This window comes from Spermophilus citellus (assembly GCF_964194105.1).
Source record: "Spermophilus citellus genome assembly, chromosome: 18".
NCBI lineage: Eukaryota > Metazoa > Chordata > Mammalia > Rodentia > Sciuridae > Spermophilus > Spermophilus citellus.
The window spans coordinates 52,813,358-52,831,840 of record NC_138200.1 but is presented as its reverse complement, the minus strand read 5'-3'; the positions used below and the strand labels follow the sequence as shown (position 1 = coordinate 52,831,840).

At 37.2% G+C, this 18,483-nt stretch overlaps 1 protein-coding gene across 1 annotated transcript in view; it reads right to left on the bottom strand.

Annotated features, from left to right (window-relative positions):
- Positions 1 to 18,483, bottom strand: part of NFATC3 (nuclear factor of activated T cells 3) — a 99,288-nt gene that overhangs the window by 42,922 nt on the left and 37,883 nt on the right. The window contains 2 exon segments of the mRNA XM_081273533.1: positions 1,298 to 1,460; positions 4,816 to 5,950. Coding sequence (XP_081129659.1) covers positions 1,298 to 1,460; positions 4,816 to 5,950 — 1,298 coding nt within the window.

The window sequence follows — 18,483 nt, the reverse complement described above, 5'->3', positions numbered from 1 at the left end:
TAATATTATTATATACAGCCATTCTGATGTTTGAGTATATAGACTACATACACATATTCTCAATCATGAAAGAAACCAAGGAATGCAGAATCCAAAGCCCTTCTTAAACAACTAAACTTAACAATGAAGAACTGGTAATAGGCATCAAATTCAAGCAGATACAGGGCTAAGGCTAAAAAAAATGGGTGGGAAGGTAGACACCCTTTCCCTTCATTCCTCCCTCCCATGGTCACTTTCCTTTACTGATCTCCCTTGATTTTCCCCCACCCCAATTTTCTTTTCCTTTTTCCTCCCTAAATTTCACATGTGAGAGAAAACATATGATCTTTGACCTTCTGAGTTTGGCTTTCAATATCTTGATAATTATAATTAATTTTTCTTTTTTTTTTCCTTGCAATACTGCAGATTGAAACCCAGGTATACTCACCCACTGAGCTATATATTCCTTGGCCCTTTTTATTTTGAGACAGTTTTGCTAAGTTGCCAAGGTTGATCTCAAACTTGCAGTCCTCCAGCCACAGCCTCATGAGTCACTGGAGTTATAAACATGCACTACTATGCCTGGTTAAATTTGTTTTTTGACCTTAGATCTTTGAAGAACTCTTAAATAGAAGAGTTAAAAGAGTTAATAAACTCTTAATAAAAGAACAGCATATAAGAATCCACAGTTCTGCCCATGTGTTAAAGGCTTGATTGTCAGTCTGTGGCACTATTAGGACTGACCTGATTATCAGTCTGTGGAACCTTTAACAGGTAGGGCCTAGTGGGAAGAAGTTAGGTCACTGGGGATGTGACCCCAGTGAAGGGGACGTTAGGAACCGCCCCTTTCTCTCTCTTTACTTCCCAATCTCCAGGTGGTTACAGGCTTCCTTACTACACACACTTGCCACAGGCCTAGCAGCAACAGTACCAATCAACCATAGCCTGAAACCTCTAAAACTATGAGCCAAAGTAAAACTTTCCTCTTCATAAGTTGATTATCTCACAAATTTTACACAGTTGATCATCTTATGTATTTTGTTTCAGTGATAAAAAGTTGACTAATGCACTATCTTTAATGCACTGCAATCTTTTCCCCAGAGTTTCTCCAGCTGGAAAAGTCAGTCAAGAAGAATATCTTTTAGACTATTCAAAGAAAACTCAATACAGAAATGTAGCCAGAGCTACAAGTACAGAAAACAGAGGTTTTCCAGATTTGAGTTTTCTCCCTATCAGCTCTGTAACACCTAAATGAATAACTCATCTAACCATTAATAGGTATGTGGTATGTGCAACAGAAGCCCCAAAACTCTCATACCTTCACAACAGGATGTCCCCCAGTAGATGCTTTTACTGCCCCTCGGCTACCTTCTGTTTCATAATGGGCTCGATGATGAGTTTTAGGTTGCACTTCTATTTTCAGTTCACACTGTCCAAAGTGGGATGGTAAAGGCCAGTCTAGTGGAGGTAATGAAGATGTGCTATAAACAAAACACACAAAGATGCATTTCAGCATGCTTACTGCCAAGCAGTGATTCAAATCACTTCTTTGCCAGCACTAACATGTCCTCCTATGATCTTTGAAACAAAGGACTCCAAAATAAACTTTACATAGTTAAGTTATAACACTGGTTATGGTAGGTACTTATTAAATAATTCTTTAATTTTTTAATTCTACAGGCTAAAATCTATCTTTTTGTTTTGCTGGATTTTTAAAAATTTGTAGTTGTGGACACAATCTTTATTTTTTTTTATGCGGTGCTGAGGATTGAACCCAGGGCCCCATATGTGCTAGGCAAGTGATCCAATTAGCCACAACCCCAGCTCCCTGGACTTTTTTTTTGAAAAGGACGAACTCTAAACCTACAACTGTTTCTCAACCATGTATACAATCAAAAAAACCAATAATTTGATTTCTTAAAACGAAGATGTGCATCTTTGTATGTTTACCAGTATCTCTTTAAGAACAGAAATCTCTATTTTGTCTCAGAATACATATGCTTTTCCCTCTTAGGTATAAATCAGTGGAAGTCCGTCTATTACGAATGTTGATTACCCCACTTCCTATTACTCTTTTGCTGATCTCTTTGAAAAATTGCTTATATTCAGCAACAGATTGCAATTTAAGGTATAATTTTAATTTTGGTATATAGGTAGCTAAAAAAAATGAGGCATCAGTAACATCTTAAAAGGTCAATTGTTTTTTACTTGATCAATAAGATAATTAAAACAACTTAGATGCTTTAAGTTTCATTTAGATATATTAACATTGAAAATATAGAATTAGAAAATAACATATGTCTTCAAGTCAAATGTTAATGGATCCAAAGCTACAATACTATGTATTAAAAAGTAATATTGGGGGGCTGGGGTTGTGGCTCAGAGGTAGAGTACTCAGGGGTAGAGTGCTCGCCTAGCACGTGCAAAGCCCTGGGTTCAATTCTCAGCACCACATAAAAATATAAAATAAAATAAAAAATAAAAATAATAAAAAATAGTAATTAAAGATATTGTGTCCATCTTAAAAAAAACTTTTTTAAAAAAGTAACATCATCTTAATGGTTGATGAAATGGGACTTTTAAAAAAAAATTTATTTTTGTTGTTGTAGTTGGACACAATACCTATTTTTTTATTGATTTATTTTTATCTGGTGCAGAGGATCAAACCCAGGGGCTCACATATGCTAGGTGAGCACTCTACCACTGAGCCACACTCCAGCCCCTGAAATGGAACTTTTAAGGAAACTCTTAACATTTAAAATATCTCAATTATTTCATTGTTTCTCCTTCACTGTCCTCAGCCTACCTTTCCACTGTGAAGGTATTCATATTTATTAGTCTGAAAAAACAACTCAATTTTATCAACTCTAATTTCTATACTTGTTCTGCAGGCTTGAGAAAACCCACACAGAAAGATTAAGATAAATTTCAGAAGCAGACCAATAGGTTCAAAGACAGAATCAATACCACAATTCCAAATTATATTTTTCTAAAGTTAAGAATTCTACAGATGATAATTCATACCAATGGAAAAGCATAAAAATAAATCCCTTAAACGGATACAGCTTTATGTGAGTATTTAATATGTTATATTTTATAATCAATTATAGATCAGATTAATTCTTGAAATAGTATTGTGACAACTGACAAGCTGTTTGGAAAGTATTCGTTATACTATTCTTCACTCCTTACAACAAAATATATTTCAGCTGGATCCAAGATTCAAACATATCTGATATAAATATCATGTATGTTTTATATATATATACATATATATATATATATATACACACACACACACACACACACACACAAAACTATTAGAAACACATGAAAGCTAGGTTTTTAATTTTAATTATTTTAGAGTAGGATAAGACTTTCAAATGTAACACAAAGTCAAAAAGAAAAAAATACATATGAATACAAAAATTTTTAAATTTCTTGAAAAAACAATAAAATCATAAATTTATAAAGCTGAGAGTCAAAAGGTAAATTTTTATTAAGGCCAGGTATAGTGGACTTGGAAGCTACTTGGGAGGTTGAGGCAAGAGGATGATGGCATATTCAAGGTTAGCCTGGGCAACACCATGTAGTAAGATCCTAGTCAGTCAGTCAACAAATAACATTATGGGGAGAAAATGCTTGCCACAAATTTGACAAGGGACTTTAAGCTCTTAAAAATATAGTTAAGGGGCTGAGATTGTGGCTCAGCGGTACAGCGCTCGCCTAGCACAGGCGGGACCCAGGTTCAATCCTCAGCACCACAATAAAAATAAAGGCATTGTGTTGTGTCCATCTATACCTAAAAAATATATAAATATTTTTAAAAATATATATATATAGTTAAGTTTATTCCCAATTAGGTTTTATTTTTTTATTTTATTTTTTTCAGATAAAGTATGACTTTAATGCTGAATATTATAGGACAAATATACCTCATATTTTTGCTCCCATGTTAGAATTCTATGATTACAGGATTTTAGTAATTATATGAATGCTCTTAGAATTCGCTTATGTTACTGCTATATATAATTTTTTGGCAATTCTTTTTTTAATTAGTTAGTTTTATTTTTAATATAATTCACACCATAACCCACCTTTTACAAGATTTTCTAGATAAGAAAATTCCTTCTAGGAAATCCTTATGTGTAATTTCTTATTATCTACAATTCATCATCTATATACTTTTGTAGAAGGGGCACTAAGACTTGAACCCAGGGCCTTGCACACAGTAGGCAAGTATTCTACCACTGAGCTATATATCCCCAATCCTTTTTTAAGTTTTATTTTAAGATAGGTTCTCCATAAATTGCCCAAACTGGCCTTCAGCTTGGGATCCTGCTGTCTCAGCCTCCTGAGGTAGCTGGGATTACAAATGTGTGGCACTATGCATAACACCTATATACCTCCAAAATTATAACTTTATCCTATCTGCTTTGAAGACTTCAAAGAAAATAAAAATAGATTTACAAAGTTATTTGTAAGTAGAAATTTTAAAAAATAATAATAAAAAGGGAGCTGGGAATGGTAGTGCATGCCTGTAATCCTAGAGACTAGGGAGGCTAAGGCAGGATGATTCCAAATGTGAGGCCAGCCTCAGCAACTTAACAAGGCCCTAAGTAACTTAGTGAGACCCTATCTCAAAAGGAAAATAAAAAGGGCTGGTAAAGAACCCCTGGGTTAAATACCCAGTACCAAAAAGTTAAATAGATAGATAGATGGATGATAGGAAAGAAGGAAAATAAGAAAGGGAGGGAAGGAGTAAAAATGTTTAAACCATTTCCACCAATGATCCAAACTATGAAAAGTCAGCAGCAGCCATTTCCATCAACTCACCGAAATATAGGTGTGTGGCCAGGCTTTGGTTTGTTCCAGGTAAAGGGTGAAGGAACTGAAAGAAATTGGTCACCAGATGAATCTTTCTTTAAAGAATACTGAGATCCAAGGCCATCATCTACTGAAGTCTCCCGGGATGGTGATAAATTTCCTTGATCATCTGAACAGAGCTCTAATTTTCCTGGTAGTATGGCAGCTTGATCTTCAGAAGTCTTCCTTGTTTTCAGAGGGATATCAGTCTCTACACAGTACTGAAATGGAAAAAGTGCAGGGCCAAAGCCTGATCCACTATGGGTAGAAGCATTGAGCCAGGTATCTTCTGTTATACTTCCCCTAGGGGAGTGTCCAGGAGAAGGAACAGGTGAGTGATGGGGTGATAGGGATCCAGCATAACAAACTTCGGCACTGGAGTGCCGCCGTTTCCCACAGGGTGAAGTGGGCCTTGATGAGGGTCCTGAGGCTGGTCTGGGGCTCAACCAATTCTCATCAGTGATACTAGATCTAGGAGAGTGGCAAGGAGATTGCCTGGGTGACAAGGAGTGTCCAAGTCCATACTGTTGATGCCAGGACTCTTCTCCAGGGCAGCCTCCCGGAGAACCGCCTGGAGATGTCAGAGGGGATCCAAGAGTAAATCGGGCAGCAGCTTCATTCAACTCCGAGTCCACATCATCATAAATGTGTGAAAGAGATTCACAAGAAGATGCATCTGAGAACCAGCTCCTAGAAGAGATGCTGCTGGCAGGACTAGGACTAAGGGAAGACTCCCGGTAGGATGGCTCAAGAGGAAGATAGAGATGATCTCTAGAAGGCCTCTCCAAATATTCCCTTTCTGGGTCATTTATCAGTAGATCATCTTCATGTGCATCTGTTTCTTGATGACAGTTAGGAGAGATGGAAGTAATTTGAATACTTGGGCACTCAAAGGGTTTGGGACCACCTAATGGGCTGTATTTAGATTCAGGAACGTCACCAGTTCCTTCATAGTTTTTGTGACCTTGGAGCTGAAATGATGGTGACAAAACAGAAGAGTGAGACGGTAATCCATGTTGTGGTAAGCAAAGTGGTGAATTTAAAGTAGATGGAGGTGGATCTACATTAAAGATGTAAATAGATGCACAATCATCTGGCTCAAGATCTATGAGGGAAAGCCAAAAAAAAAAAAAAAAAAGTCAACAAAACAAGAAATTAGAAGATTCAGGTGTATAACTTACTAGATGAAAACAATAATAATAATCTTTAGAGAAAAAAGTGGGAGGTAAATTAAATGTCACTAGCTCCACTAAAGAGTTGATATTTTTTAAATGCATCTAGTTATTTCTGCAAATATATTATTACATCCTTTACATATAATTGCATAATTTTTATTATCACATTCCTAAAAATGATAATCTTACAATATAATCTGAAGATAAACACTTATTAAAAAGATAATCACATCTGTGATCCTAAAAAACAGAATTACAGGATGATACAATCATATAATTTGAGCTTCATTTGGGATTTGCAGGTTAAAATGGTGTAAAGGATACAATAGTCTTTGAAAAGTGCTTTTGTTGTTGTTGTTGTTTTTTGGGGTGGTGGTGGGGTTTTGTTTGTAGTGCTGGGGATGGAGCCCAGGACCTTGTGCATAGCAGGAAAGCACTCTACTACGGTGCTACATCACCAGTCCTTTGTTTGGTGGTGGTGGTGGTGGTGGTGGTGGTAGGGTTGTACTAGAGTTTGAACCTTAGGGCCTTGCACATGCTAAGCTCATGCTATATCACTGAGCAACATCTCTGGCCTACACACAAGGGCTCTTTGTTGTTGTTGTTTGGGAGATACTAGGATTGAACCCAAGGCTTAATTAATAACTGAGCCACTTCCCCAGCACTTTTTTTTTAACACAGGGTCTCACTAAGTTGCTGAAGCTGGCCTTGAATTTGAAATCCTCCTACCTCAGCCTCCCCAGCTGCCAGGACACAGGTGTGTACCACATCCAGCTTACATACTAGATTTATTAAAACAAAGGATTATAGACTCAAAATTCAAGAGACCTAGAATACCTCTGCCATTAACTTGAGCTCTGAGTCACATCATTTAATCTAAGCCTCAGTTTCTTTGCAGTAAAATTTTTAAAGTTTTTTTTTAAACATTTTTTTTTAGTTGTAATTGGACACAATACTTTTATTTTTATGTGGTGCTGAGGATCGAACCCAGGGCCTTGCACATGCTAGGTGAGCGCTCTACCACTGAGCCAACTCCAGTCCCTAAGATTTTTTTTTCATAAAATGTTTATTATAAACACTGATAACTCCTTCCTCTGCAGTCAAATCATCAAGAATTCATATATTTGCTCACAGCAGACCAGGTTACAAGCCATATGATACCAATGGACACTTTACTTCAGTAGAAAATAATTCAGTGTGGGGTTGGGGATGTGGCTCAGCGGCAGAGCACTTGTCTAACATGCGCGAGGCCCTCGGTTCAATCCTTAACACCACATAAAAAATAAATAAACAAAATAAAGGTATTGTGTCTAACCAAAAAATAAATATTAAAAAAAATAATTCAGTGGGGCTTTTAAATTAATGATTTATGAGTAATTTTCATAAGGACAGAAGTTTAAAACTCGCCCCTTGCTGGTATATTTAATGCAAAATGGGTCCTGTCAGATAACTACTGAGAGTGTTTGCAACAATATGGGTGTTTTGCAACTTCACTTTTAGGAAGAAGTGATCATTATTGTCCATGTTCACAAAGGCAGAAGTTTTAATAAACCCTAGTACAAGGTGCTTGTTAACATCTTCCTCTAAGGAGATCATCAATGGGGAACCAAAAAGAAAACTGTTCACAAAGAGAAGTACAAATGCCTCTGCTCACAAGTCAAGACGATTATGTTGTCTCATTACATTATTATACCTGGAAAAAATATACTTCTTTAAACTTCTGATGTTGCTATCAACAGTAGGGTCCTTTAATAATCATTGTAAATGATAGATTCTGGAACTTTGGGGGGATGGACAGGAGAATGTAATGGGGACTAAATCCAGAGTCCCTCTACCACTGAGCCACTTCCCCAGCCCTATTTTAACTTTGAGACAGTCTAAGTTGCCAAGGTTTGCCTGGAACTTGTGATCCTCCTGCCTCAGCCGCCTGAGTTACTAGGATCACAGGAGTTCATGGCTATACCCAGTCACTGATCAAATTTGGACAAGTTACTTCACCTGGTTGAATCTCAATGTTCTGGACTATCAAACCTGTCAGTAGCTGAGTATGGTATCATCTAAAACATATAGGATCATTTTAAAATAGGCAATTTAATATAATGACTAATATTTGGCAAGAACACAATACATCTTGCTAAGTTTGAGTTAGTGTACCCCAAAGGTCCATGTGTTAAAGGAATGGTCGCCTGCCTGTGGTGCTACTGGGAGATAGTGGAAACTTTAAGAGATGGGGCTTAGGAGGAAATTTGGTCAGGGGCAGCATGCCTTGAAGGGGATACTAGAACTCTATTACTGTTCTCTTAGTTTCTCAGCTGTCATGAGCTGAGAAGCTTCCTCTGCCATACACTCCTGACACGAAGTGCTGCCTCACCATGGGCCCAATGCAACTGAGCATTTAACCAGGGATCCCAACTTCCAAACCTGTGAGCCAAAATAAACCTTTCCTCCCTTTAAGTTGATTTATATTAGGTTATCTATTACAGTGAAAGAAAACTGACTAACACATCAATTACCTTTTCTCTCCCCTTTTTAAATTTAAGATGGGTAAATACATATATTTTTTTAAATATGGAACAACTTACAAATTTGCACAGAGGGCATGCTAATCATCTTCATATTATTTCAATTTTATCATATGTACTATGGAAGCACTGTGCATGCATGCACATTCTCTCTATATATACACACACACATACACACGTATACACACACACACACACATATTGTTTTAATTCTGAAATATTTCTATATCAACCAAAACAGTTTTTGAAGTACACTATTCTTTCTCACCTCTCTACTTAAACAGAAGTAGAAAGTAAGTGTTCCAAAAAAGAAAACCAATACGTGATTGGGAAAAAAAGCTGAAGAAAAAAAGCTGTTAAAAATTAAAAACAAAACAAAACAAAAAACACCGGGGCTTGGGATGTAGCTCAGTGATAGAGCACTTGCAGAGCATACACGAGGACCTGATCCCCAGCACCTCCACCCCCAAAATCCCCGCCAAAACACACACACACACACACACACAAAAAAAAAAAAAAAGGAAGGGCTTTAGTGAAAATGTAGAGTGACTGCTAATGGATATTGGGTTTCTTTTTAGGAAAATGACTGATTTAGAACACAATCAATATTCTAAAATTGGCTCTGACTGTAGTGATGGCTGCACAATTCTGTGAATATACTAAAAATCGCTTAGTGTTACATTTAAAAGGATTTAATTCCCAGAACTGCAGAAAAGCAAAACAAAACTCCGAATTTGTTACTGCAACACAGACTATTAGAATGACAGAATAATACAAGGTCTAGAAACAGATAAAGTACACAGAATAAACCTCATAAGCTTATAAAGACAGAATAATCTCATAAAACTGGGACAAAGGACAACTTTTTTTTGGGGGGGGGGGACTGGGGACTGAATCCAGGGCGCACTTCACCACCAAGCTACATCCCCAGCACTTGTTGAGACAGGTTCTGCTAAATTGCTAAGGGTCTAGACTTGCTAAGTTGGAGGTTAGCCTCGAACTTGCAACCCTTTTGCCTCATTTTCCCTAAATTTCTGGAATTACAGGTGTCTTTTTCTATGGTATTCTTACCAAAAATAAAAATAAAAAAATAAACTCACCGGGCACAATGTCACACACCTGTAATCCTAGCAGCTCGGGAAGCTGAAGCAGGAGGATCTCGAGTTCAAAGCAATCCTCAGCAACTTAGCGAGGCCCTAAGCAACTCAGTGAGACCCTGTCTTTAAATAAAATACAAAAAGGGCTGGGGATGTGACTCAGTGATTGAGTGCTCCTGAGTTCAATCCCTAGTACAAAAAAAAAAAAAAACAAAAAACAAAAAACAAACAAAACAAAAAAACCCACAACCTCAATCTAATAATGAGGAAACATTAAACAAACCCAAACTTAGAGATTCTACAAATAACTCATCAAAAGTATGAAGACCATGAAAGACAAAGAAAGAACAAGAAAAATAGTCACAGAAGAGACAACAACTAAATGCAATGTGGGATCTTAAGATTAGATGCTGTAACAGAAAAAGGACATTCATAGGGAAATACTTCAAAATGAAATGGCTTTGGGGGTTTTTCTGTTCGGGTTATTTTCAGTACTGGGCATTAAAACAGAGGTACAATACCACCAAGCTACAATCCCAGCCTTATTTTGTGACAAGGTCTTACTAAATTGCCCAGGTTGACCTTGAATTTGTAATCCTCCAACCTCAGTCTCCCCCAAAATTAGAGGAATGCGTCATCTCATCCAGCCCAGAGGTTTTTTTTTTTTTAAAAAAGAAAGAAAGAAAGAAAGAAAAACAATCAAAGAGGCTGCTAAAGAATGTACCATAAGCTACAATGGAATATTAAAAAGATAGATATTAAGGAATATCTTTCACCATAAGAAAGAATGTGGTGAAGAAAAAAACTAAACTTGTGGATAAAAAGAACGGTGTATAAACCAAACATGTCACGTGGATAACAAGACAGACAAGACGAAACACTGAGTGAAGAGGCAGAACAGGGATTGGAGGGGAAGAATAAGACAAAAGAATGTGGTTCAGGAAATAATACAGAATTGTAACATAATAAATTTATGTTAAGTTACCACATGTGTGGCTGTTCATCACAGCAGCAGTTCACAAATGAAAACCTGATAGAAATGTACATTTCTTATCCTACCACAGACCTACAGAATCACAAATTTTGGGTGTAGGGCTCAGCAATCTGATGTGACCGTTCTCCAGGAAACTGAGACACAGTAAATTCTGAAAAACACTGTCATGTAGAATGAGGGGAAAATAAAAGATATAGGATAGTGGGTATAGTATTCTAATACATACATAAAAACAAATGAAGTAGATGAAATTGTGCATTTAGATATGCATAGAAGATACATGCACAGGAAAGAGGGATGGGGGTGTGGCTCAAGCAGTAGAGGACTGCCTAAGCAGTAGAGGACTGCCTAGCAAGGTGTGAGGTTCCATACCAGAAATGACCACCCCCACCCACCTCCAACCCCCCCCCCAAAAAAAAAACCTTCCCCAAAAGGACACACAAGACTGTTAACACTGGCTGCATGCTGGTAGGTAAACTGGATGTTAGAAGATAGGTTAGAAGATGGGTGTTTTCACAATATGTATTTTCATACCTTTTGAATCACATGAATGCACTATTTAATAAATTAATAAAAATGATATAGGCTTAACTCTGAATATCTCCATGAATGGAACCTGGCAGAGTAACAAGATTCATGTTTAACTTCACACACATCTGTATTACATACCTCTTGATAAAGGGATTTTGTTTTTTTTTTTTTTTAAAGAGAGAGTGTGTGTGTGGGGGGAGAGAGAGAGAGAGAGAGAGAGAGAGAGAGAGAGAGAGAGAGAGAGAGAATTTTTAATATTTATTTTTCAGTTCTCGGCGGACACAACATCTTTGTTGGTATGTGGTGCTGAGGATCGAACCCGGGCCGCAAGCATGCCAGTCGAGCGCGCTACCGCTTGAGCCACATCCCCAGCCCTTGTTGTTGTTTTTTTAAAGAAAAAAAGAAAACACATTTCTAAACCAAAACAAATTATCCCAAAATACAAAATGTTTGTTCAATTGAAGTATTAACAAACTTGCACCTACCAGGTCAGCAATTCCAAGTAAAAATTCTATAGAAATGCTATATTATTATGTAAGGCTATATGCACTTAAGTTAATCTAAAATAGAAAAAAACTAGGGACAATTTAATCTTTACTAACATAATAATCTTTGTATACAATTCTATACAGGAGCTATAAAAATAATATCTATATAAGCAAATATGGAAGTACATTCAGGGAACATTACTGAGTGAAAAATAAATTATATTTAGTGGGGAACAGAAGGAAAGGAAAATACAGTTAATGGAGTGGTTACTGGTGAGTTTTTTTTTCTGATAAAGCAAGTGATAAGATTAGCTTTATTTAAAGGAAATGAGCTACACAGCAATATGACAGGAAAATGAGAATAAAAGAAAATATACACATATAGTTCAGGTGAAAAATTTTAAGAACATTAACTGATAGTGGAAAATAAATGGGACAGATTCAAGACAAGTTTCTAACATGGAAATTCAGGCAGAAGAAATCCAGAATGACTTAATTTTATGCCAGCTCTAGAACAACAAATAATTACCAAAGGGATCCTCTACCTGACTTATACCTGATAGTTCACAGTCTGACAATGGTTTGAACCATAAACTTGTCTGTCATGAATCAAGTTCACTTGGTAATTCCTTCTGTATTGAGATTACTGCAGTTCAACGTGATGAATCATGTAATATTCTTATAAGGGTTTTATTGAAATATAATTTATATAGCACAAATGTACCCTTTTAAAGGGTGCCGTATGGTGGTTTTTAATATACTCATAAAGTTGTAAAACCATCACCATTATCTAACTCTGTGTGTGTGTGTGTGTGTGTGTGTGTGTGTGTGTGTTGCTGGTGATGGAATCCAAGGCCTTGTGCATGCTAGGTAATCACTTTACCACTAAGTTATGTCCCCAGCCCTAATTCCATATTTTTCTTGCCTCCGCAAAGAAACTCCAAACCTATAGAGGTAGGAGAGAAGAAATAAAAATAGGTAGAAAGGATACAAAAGGCAAAGACGAGGAAATATAATCTTAAGGTTCTATATACCTTTCCTGGTGTATCATTCCCCGAGCCAGTTTCTCTCCTATGCCTATCACTCCCAAATTTCTAGAAAATCTCTAAGTCTTAAAGTTACCATAAATTCACTCACTTATGTAAATTACCTTGGGCACGTTAATTAGCCCACCAAAAAAATAAATTAAATGAAGAAAAATATGATATTTTAAGAAACCTATAACTTAGGGTACTTTCCAATGTTATCTACCAATCAGGTAATGAAGACCACCTTCAGCCTAAAGATACTAAGAACTACCAGACTGACAGCCTTATACCCTTACTTTCTGACACCCTTACTTTCCCATATCCAGCCTTCATCAGGTTTTCTTTAAGAGTCAGGAACCCTGAAAACACATCTATTTCTAGATTGAGGAATATCTTTCACCACAAGAAAGAACGTGGTAAAGAAAAATGTGCATTACTTACTTTACAAAATTAATCTATCCCTCTTACTGATATATGCTCAATTTTTTTTCTGTGACATATGTGAAGGACCCCACTTTATCCTGAGTTAAGTGCCCCCCTTTCCTTGGTAATTCCTTGGGACCCTCTTCTAGTGATATCACTTTTCCAGTGACACCATTAGCAGTTACTCTGCATTCTTCCTCCCCTTAACTCCCAGAAAATATTACTCTACTTTGTCGATATGAAAACTTAAATCATGCACATCTTCTGAATCATTACTAAGTATAATGACTTAATGTAATTATGATTTAACTGTAATGGAGTAACCACTTAAGATTTGGAAGTAGTAGGATTCAGTGGTGTGCACCTGTAATTCCAGGGACTGGGGAGGCTGAGGCAGAAGGATTGCAAGTTAGAGGCCAGCCTCAGCAACTTAGCAGGCCCTGTCTCAAAACAAAAAGGGCTAAGGTTGTAGCTCAGAAGTACAGTGCCCCTGAGTTATACACAGTATTGCATGTGTGCACATATGCACACTCATGCTCTCCATATATAAAACTTCAAGGCAACAACTCCTCTATCCACCACGGTGTAACAGAAAACATATACTATATTTGGTCTTTGTCCCAGATTCCTGGCACAGAGCTTCCTTGGAATTTCCTGAGAGATAGGAACATCTTTTGTTATCAATAACAAGCCCCTTTTAACCATACCTGAGTTTATGATAATGAGGTACCTAGATAGATTAAGGATGGGGGCTGGTCTTCAGAATGACGATGGCATGATTAGAGCATTAGAACTTTGGCTCCCACCATACCCACAAAACAAAGGGAGAATGGCTGGAAACTGAATCCAGTCACCAGTGGCAGATGATTTAATCAACTGAGTTATCTAATAAGATCTCTAATAAAACCTTTGCAACAATGTGTTTTGAAGAGCTTCTAGTTGGTAAATTCACTAAAATGCTGGGAAGGTGATATGCCCAGAGAGGGCAAGGAAGCACACATACCCATTCCCATGTCTTGCCCTGCATATCTGTTCTATTAGGCTGTTCCTGAGTAGTATCCTTTATAATAATCAAATAAGTTAGTTGTCTACTTGAGTTCTTCTTGTGAATTACTGAACTTTAAGAGGGGGTTGATGAAACCTGCAAATGTGTAGCCAGTCAACATCTGAAGTGGGGGAAGTCTTAGGAAATTGAATCCTTAACTTGTGGGGTATAAATCCAAGACTATGCCAAAATTTGAATTCAACTGAACTGAGTTTTTAACAGGAACTTACGCTGTCTTTGCTAAATGTGGATAAAACTTGGCATCTCTACTCTCTTTCCAGCATCCTGCTTTAGATTTCCCTGGAATGGCGCCTACAAGTCTTCAGTGGTTGTCCTACACCTTCCAGTAACAACAGGAAGCAGGTACATCACCCAATGTGAGACTGTCCCTAACCCAAGCAGTAGCAATCATCTATCTCATGGAAATTCACTTGCCCCTTCCAGAATCATAGATCTAATAAATAAACATCCTGAACAAGTGGAAATTGTCCACTTGAGGATAAGAACATCTCCAGAGTCACCTTACAGAACCAGAACTGAAAAAATAATCAACCAGACCACAGTCTGACCAAGAATATAAATTATACATACCATTTACCCTCTGCCCCAACTTTTACTGTATTAATTAAAAAATTATTTTCTTACTTTCCACCATTACCTTTTCAGTTTTATTTTGGGCAGAACCTGGTCTGTTAGGACCCCCAGAGTCAGGCCTCTGGCCTAGGACTCCAATAATATATTAAGAGAATCAGTGAATTGAAGATCCACTTACACAATACCATCCATCTGCCTTCACTCCTCTCCAGTACCTACCAATGATATATTTTCTTCAAATACAATGAGTCAATCTTTGAAAATAAATTTAAACAACTTTGTTAAGTTCTTTATTATGGAAGAATTGTATCATACAACTCAGAAAAAAAATGTAAGGGAAAATCTTCAAGACATTGGATATGGCAATTATTTCTGGATATGATGTCAAAATCACTAGCAACTAAAGTAAAAATAGATGAATTGAACATATCAAAATTGAAAATATCTGTGCATCAAAGGACACTAACACAAAAATTCCCTATGGAGTGGAAGAAAATATTTGCAAATCTTATGTCTCATGAGGGGTAAACATCCAGAATTTATAAAGAACCCCTAAAATGGACAAAAAAAAAAAAAAGATTACTAAACAGACATTTTCCCAAAGATATACAAATGGACAAAAAGCACATGAGGGGTTGGGACTGTGGCTCACCGGTAGAGCGCTTGCTTTGCATGTGTGAGACACTGGGTTCAATCCTCAGCACCACATAAAAATAAATAAACAAAATAAAGTTTGGTTTTTTTTTTTAGAATTTTTAATATTTATTTTTTAGTTCTCGGTGGACACAACATCTTTGTTTGTATGTGGTGCTGAGGATCGAACCTGGGCCGCACGCATCCCAGGCGAGCGCGCTACCGCTTGAGACACATCCCCAGCCCGTAAAGGTATTTTTTAAAAAGCACATGAAAAGAGATGCTTATTACTAATTACAAGGGACATGACAATCAAACCACAATGAAATACCAACTCACACCAATAAGGATGGATACTATTAAAAAAAAAAAAAAACAGAAAATAGCAAGTTTTGGACAAAATGTAGAGAAATGGAAAAACTGGAACACTTATGTACAGTTGGTGGGAATGTAAAATGATGTAGGTGCTATGGAAAACAGTTAAGCATCTCCACAAATAATTAAAAACAGGATTACCACATGATATAGTCCTAAAATAATTTAAAGCAGCAGTTGGGTGTAGTAGTGCACACCTGTAATCCCAGTGATTTAGGAGGCTAAGGCAGGAAGATCACAAGTTTTAAGCCAGTCTCAGCAACTTAGCAAGATTCTGTCTCAAAAGAAAAACTAAAAGAGGGCTGGGAATGTGGCTCAATGGTAGAGCACCTCTAGGTTCAACCGCTAGTACTGAGGACAAAAAGGAAAAAAAAAAAAGACTGAAAACAGAGAATCAAAGAGAGATTTGTACATAACTATTTTCATAGTAATGTTATTAACTAATCCAAGCATCCATTATGGGATGAATAAAAAAAATGCAGTGTACATAAATATTATTGTCTTTAAAAGAACACATGCAGGGGTGGGATTGTAGCTCAGTGGTACAGCACTTGCCTGGCATGTGTGAGGCACTGGGTTCGATCCTCAGCACCACATAAAAATAAATAAATAAATAAAGATATTGTGTACATATACAACTAAAAAAAATTTTTTAAATATCAAAGGACACATACAACACCATGGATAAAATTGAAAATGTTTTACTAAAATAAGCCAGTGACAGAAAGAAAAATACTGTGTGATTCCAGTTATATGAGGTACCTAGTCAAATTCAGTCTTCCTGTTCCAAAATTTTCTTCACTTTGAGTTATATCCTGCCAATGTAGGTTCAATGTAAACAGCTTTTGCTTTTCTTCCCCAAAGTTTCATTTTAAAATGTCCAACAGACATTTTTCCAACTACTATCTAGCCTTGCTGCGAAAAGTTAAAGAAACTTGTCCCAGGACCTTGTTTTTCAAGCTACTATCCGTAATGGCTCAAAAATCTTTTTATTTCAGAGATCCCTGGGTCTCAGAAAAAGTTTTGATTTATCAGACATTTCTAGAAGTGGTTATCTCATCAGTTCAACAATGTCTACAAGAAATCAGTTCCTAGAGGTATAGCTCCATGTCAGAGTGCTTACCAAGCATGTGTAATACCTTGGGTTTGATACCCAGCAGTGGGAAGGATAAAAGAAAGGAAGGATGAAAAGAAGGACAGCTTGGTGTGGTGGCACATGCCTGTAATCCCAGCGGTTCGGGAGGCTGAGACAGGTTCAAAGCAGCCAGCCTCAGCAATGGAGAGGTGCTTAGCAACTCAGTGAGACCCTGTCTTTAAATAAAATACAAAACAGGGCTGGGGATGTGGCTCAGTGGTTGAGTACCCCTCAGTTCAATCCCTAGTAAAACAAGAAAGAAGGAAGGAAGGAAGGAAGGGAGGGAGGGAGGGAGGGAGGGAGGGAGGGAGGGAGAGGGGAGGGGAGGAAGGCAGGAAGGAAGGAAAAGGAAGGTAGGTTGGTTCTTGTTACATTTCACTTTGACATTTTGAGGGTACTAACTTTGTGCTGTTCACTTTTTAATCCTACTGAAAACACAATAGTAAATAAAACAAAGTCCTTATCCTCATGGATCTTACATTCTAGTAACAAATGTCAGATGGTGATATTGCTATAGGGAAAATTAAAACAAAGAAGACTGTGAGGAAGCAAGATTATTACTTTAGAAAGGGATATCTGGAAAGGCTTCTCTAATATTTGAGGAGGTACCAAAAAAGTATGAATTTAACACAGCTATATAGAAATTTGGGAGAAGAATACTGTAAGCCAAGGATAATTGCAAATAAAAAGGAATGAAGACGGAAGTGTTCTCAGAGTGGATGAGAAATTCTAGGGGGACTAGAATTGAGTAAGAAAGGGAAAATAAGAGTGGATGTATGCGATTAGAGGAAAGCTAGTCAAGGACCTTGTAAGATGAGAAACCACTAAAGGGGACTAGACAGAAAAGTGCCATTATCTGATATACATATCTAATAAGACATGTGAGAGGCTACTTGTAATAACAGGTAAAAAATAATGGAGCACAGGACCTGTGTAGCAGTTGGTTGTAAAAGTGTAAATAACAATAGGAGTCAGATTTTGGATGAAGATAGCGCTGACAGAATTCCTTGCCTAGATATGAGAAGAATCAAGGATGAGACCAAGGCTTGAAGGCATGTACTATTATAAGAACAGCACTTCTTCTTTTTCTTTTTTTGGTTCTAATTGGTTATACATGACAGCCGAATGCATTTCAGTTCATTGTACACAAATGGAGCACAGCGTTTCATTTCTCTGGTAGTATACAATGTAGAGTTCCATCATAGTTATACAGGTACCTAGGGTAATGATGTCCTTTTCATTCCACCATCTTTCCTATCCCCAGGTCCTTGCCCTTCCCTCCCTCCCCCTTGACTAATCAAAGTTCCTCCATTCTTCCCATCCCCCCCCCAATATGGATCAACTTCCACTTATCACAGAGAATATTTGGCTTTTGGTAAGAGCAGCACTTTTTTTTTTAAGTTATAGATGGACACAAAATCTTTATTTTTATTTATTTTTATGTGATGCTCAGGATCAAACCCAAGGCCTCACACGTGCAAGGCAAACGCTCTACCACTGAGCCACAACCCCAGCCCAAGAACAAAGCTTCTAATCACATAAATGAAAAGGAAAAGAGAGATTCGGGAGATATGAAACAAAAAACTTCTACTATGCAT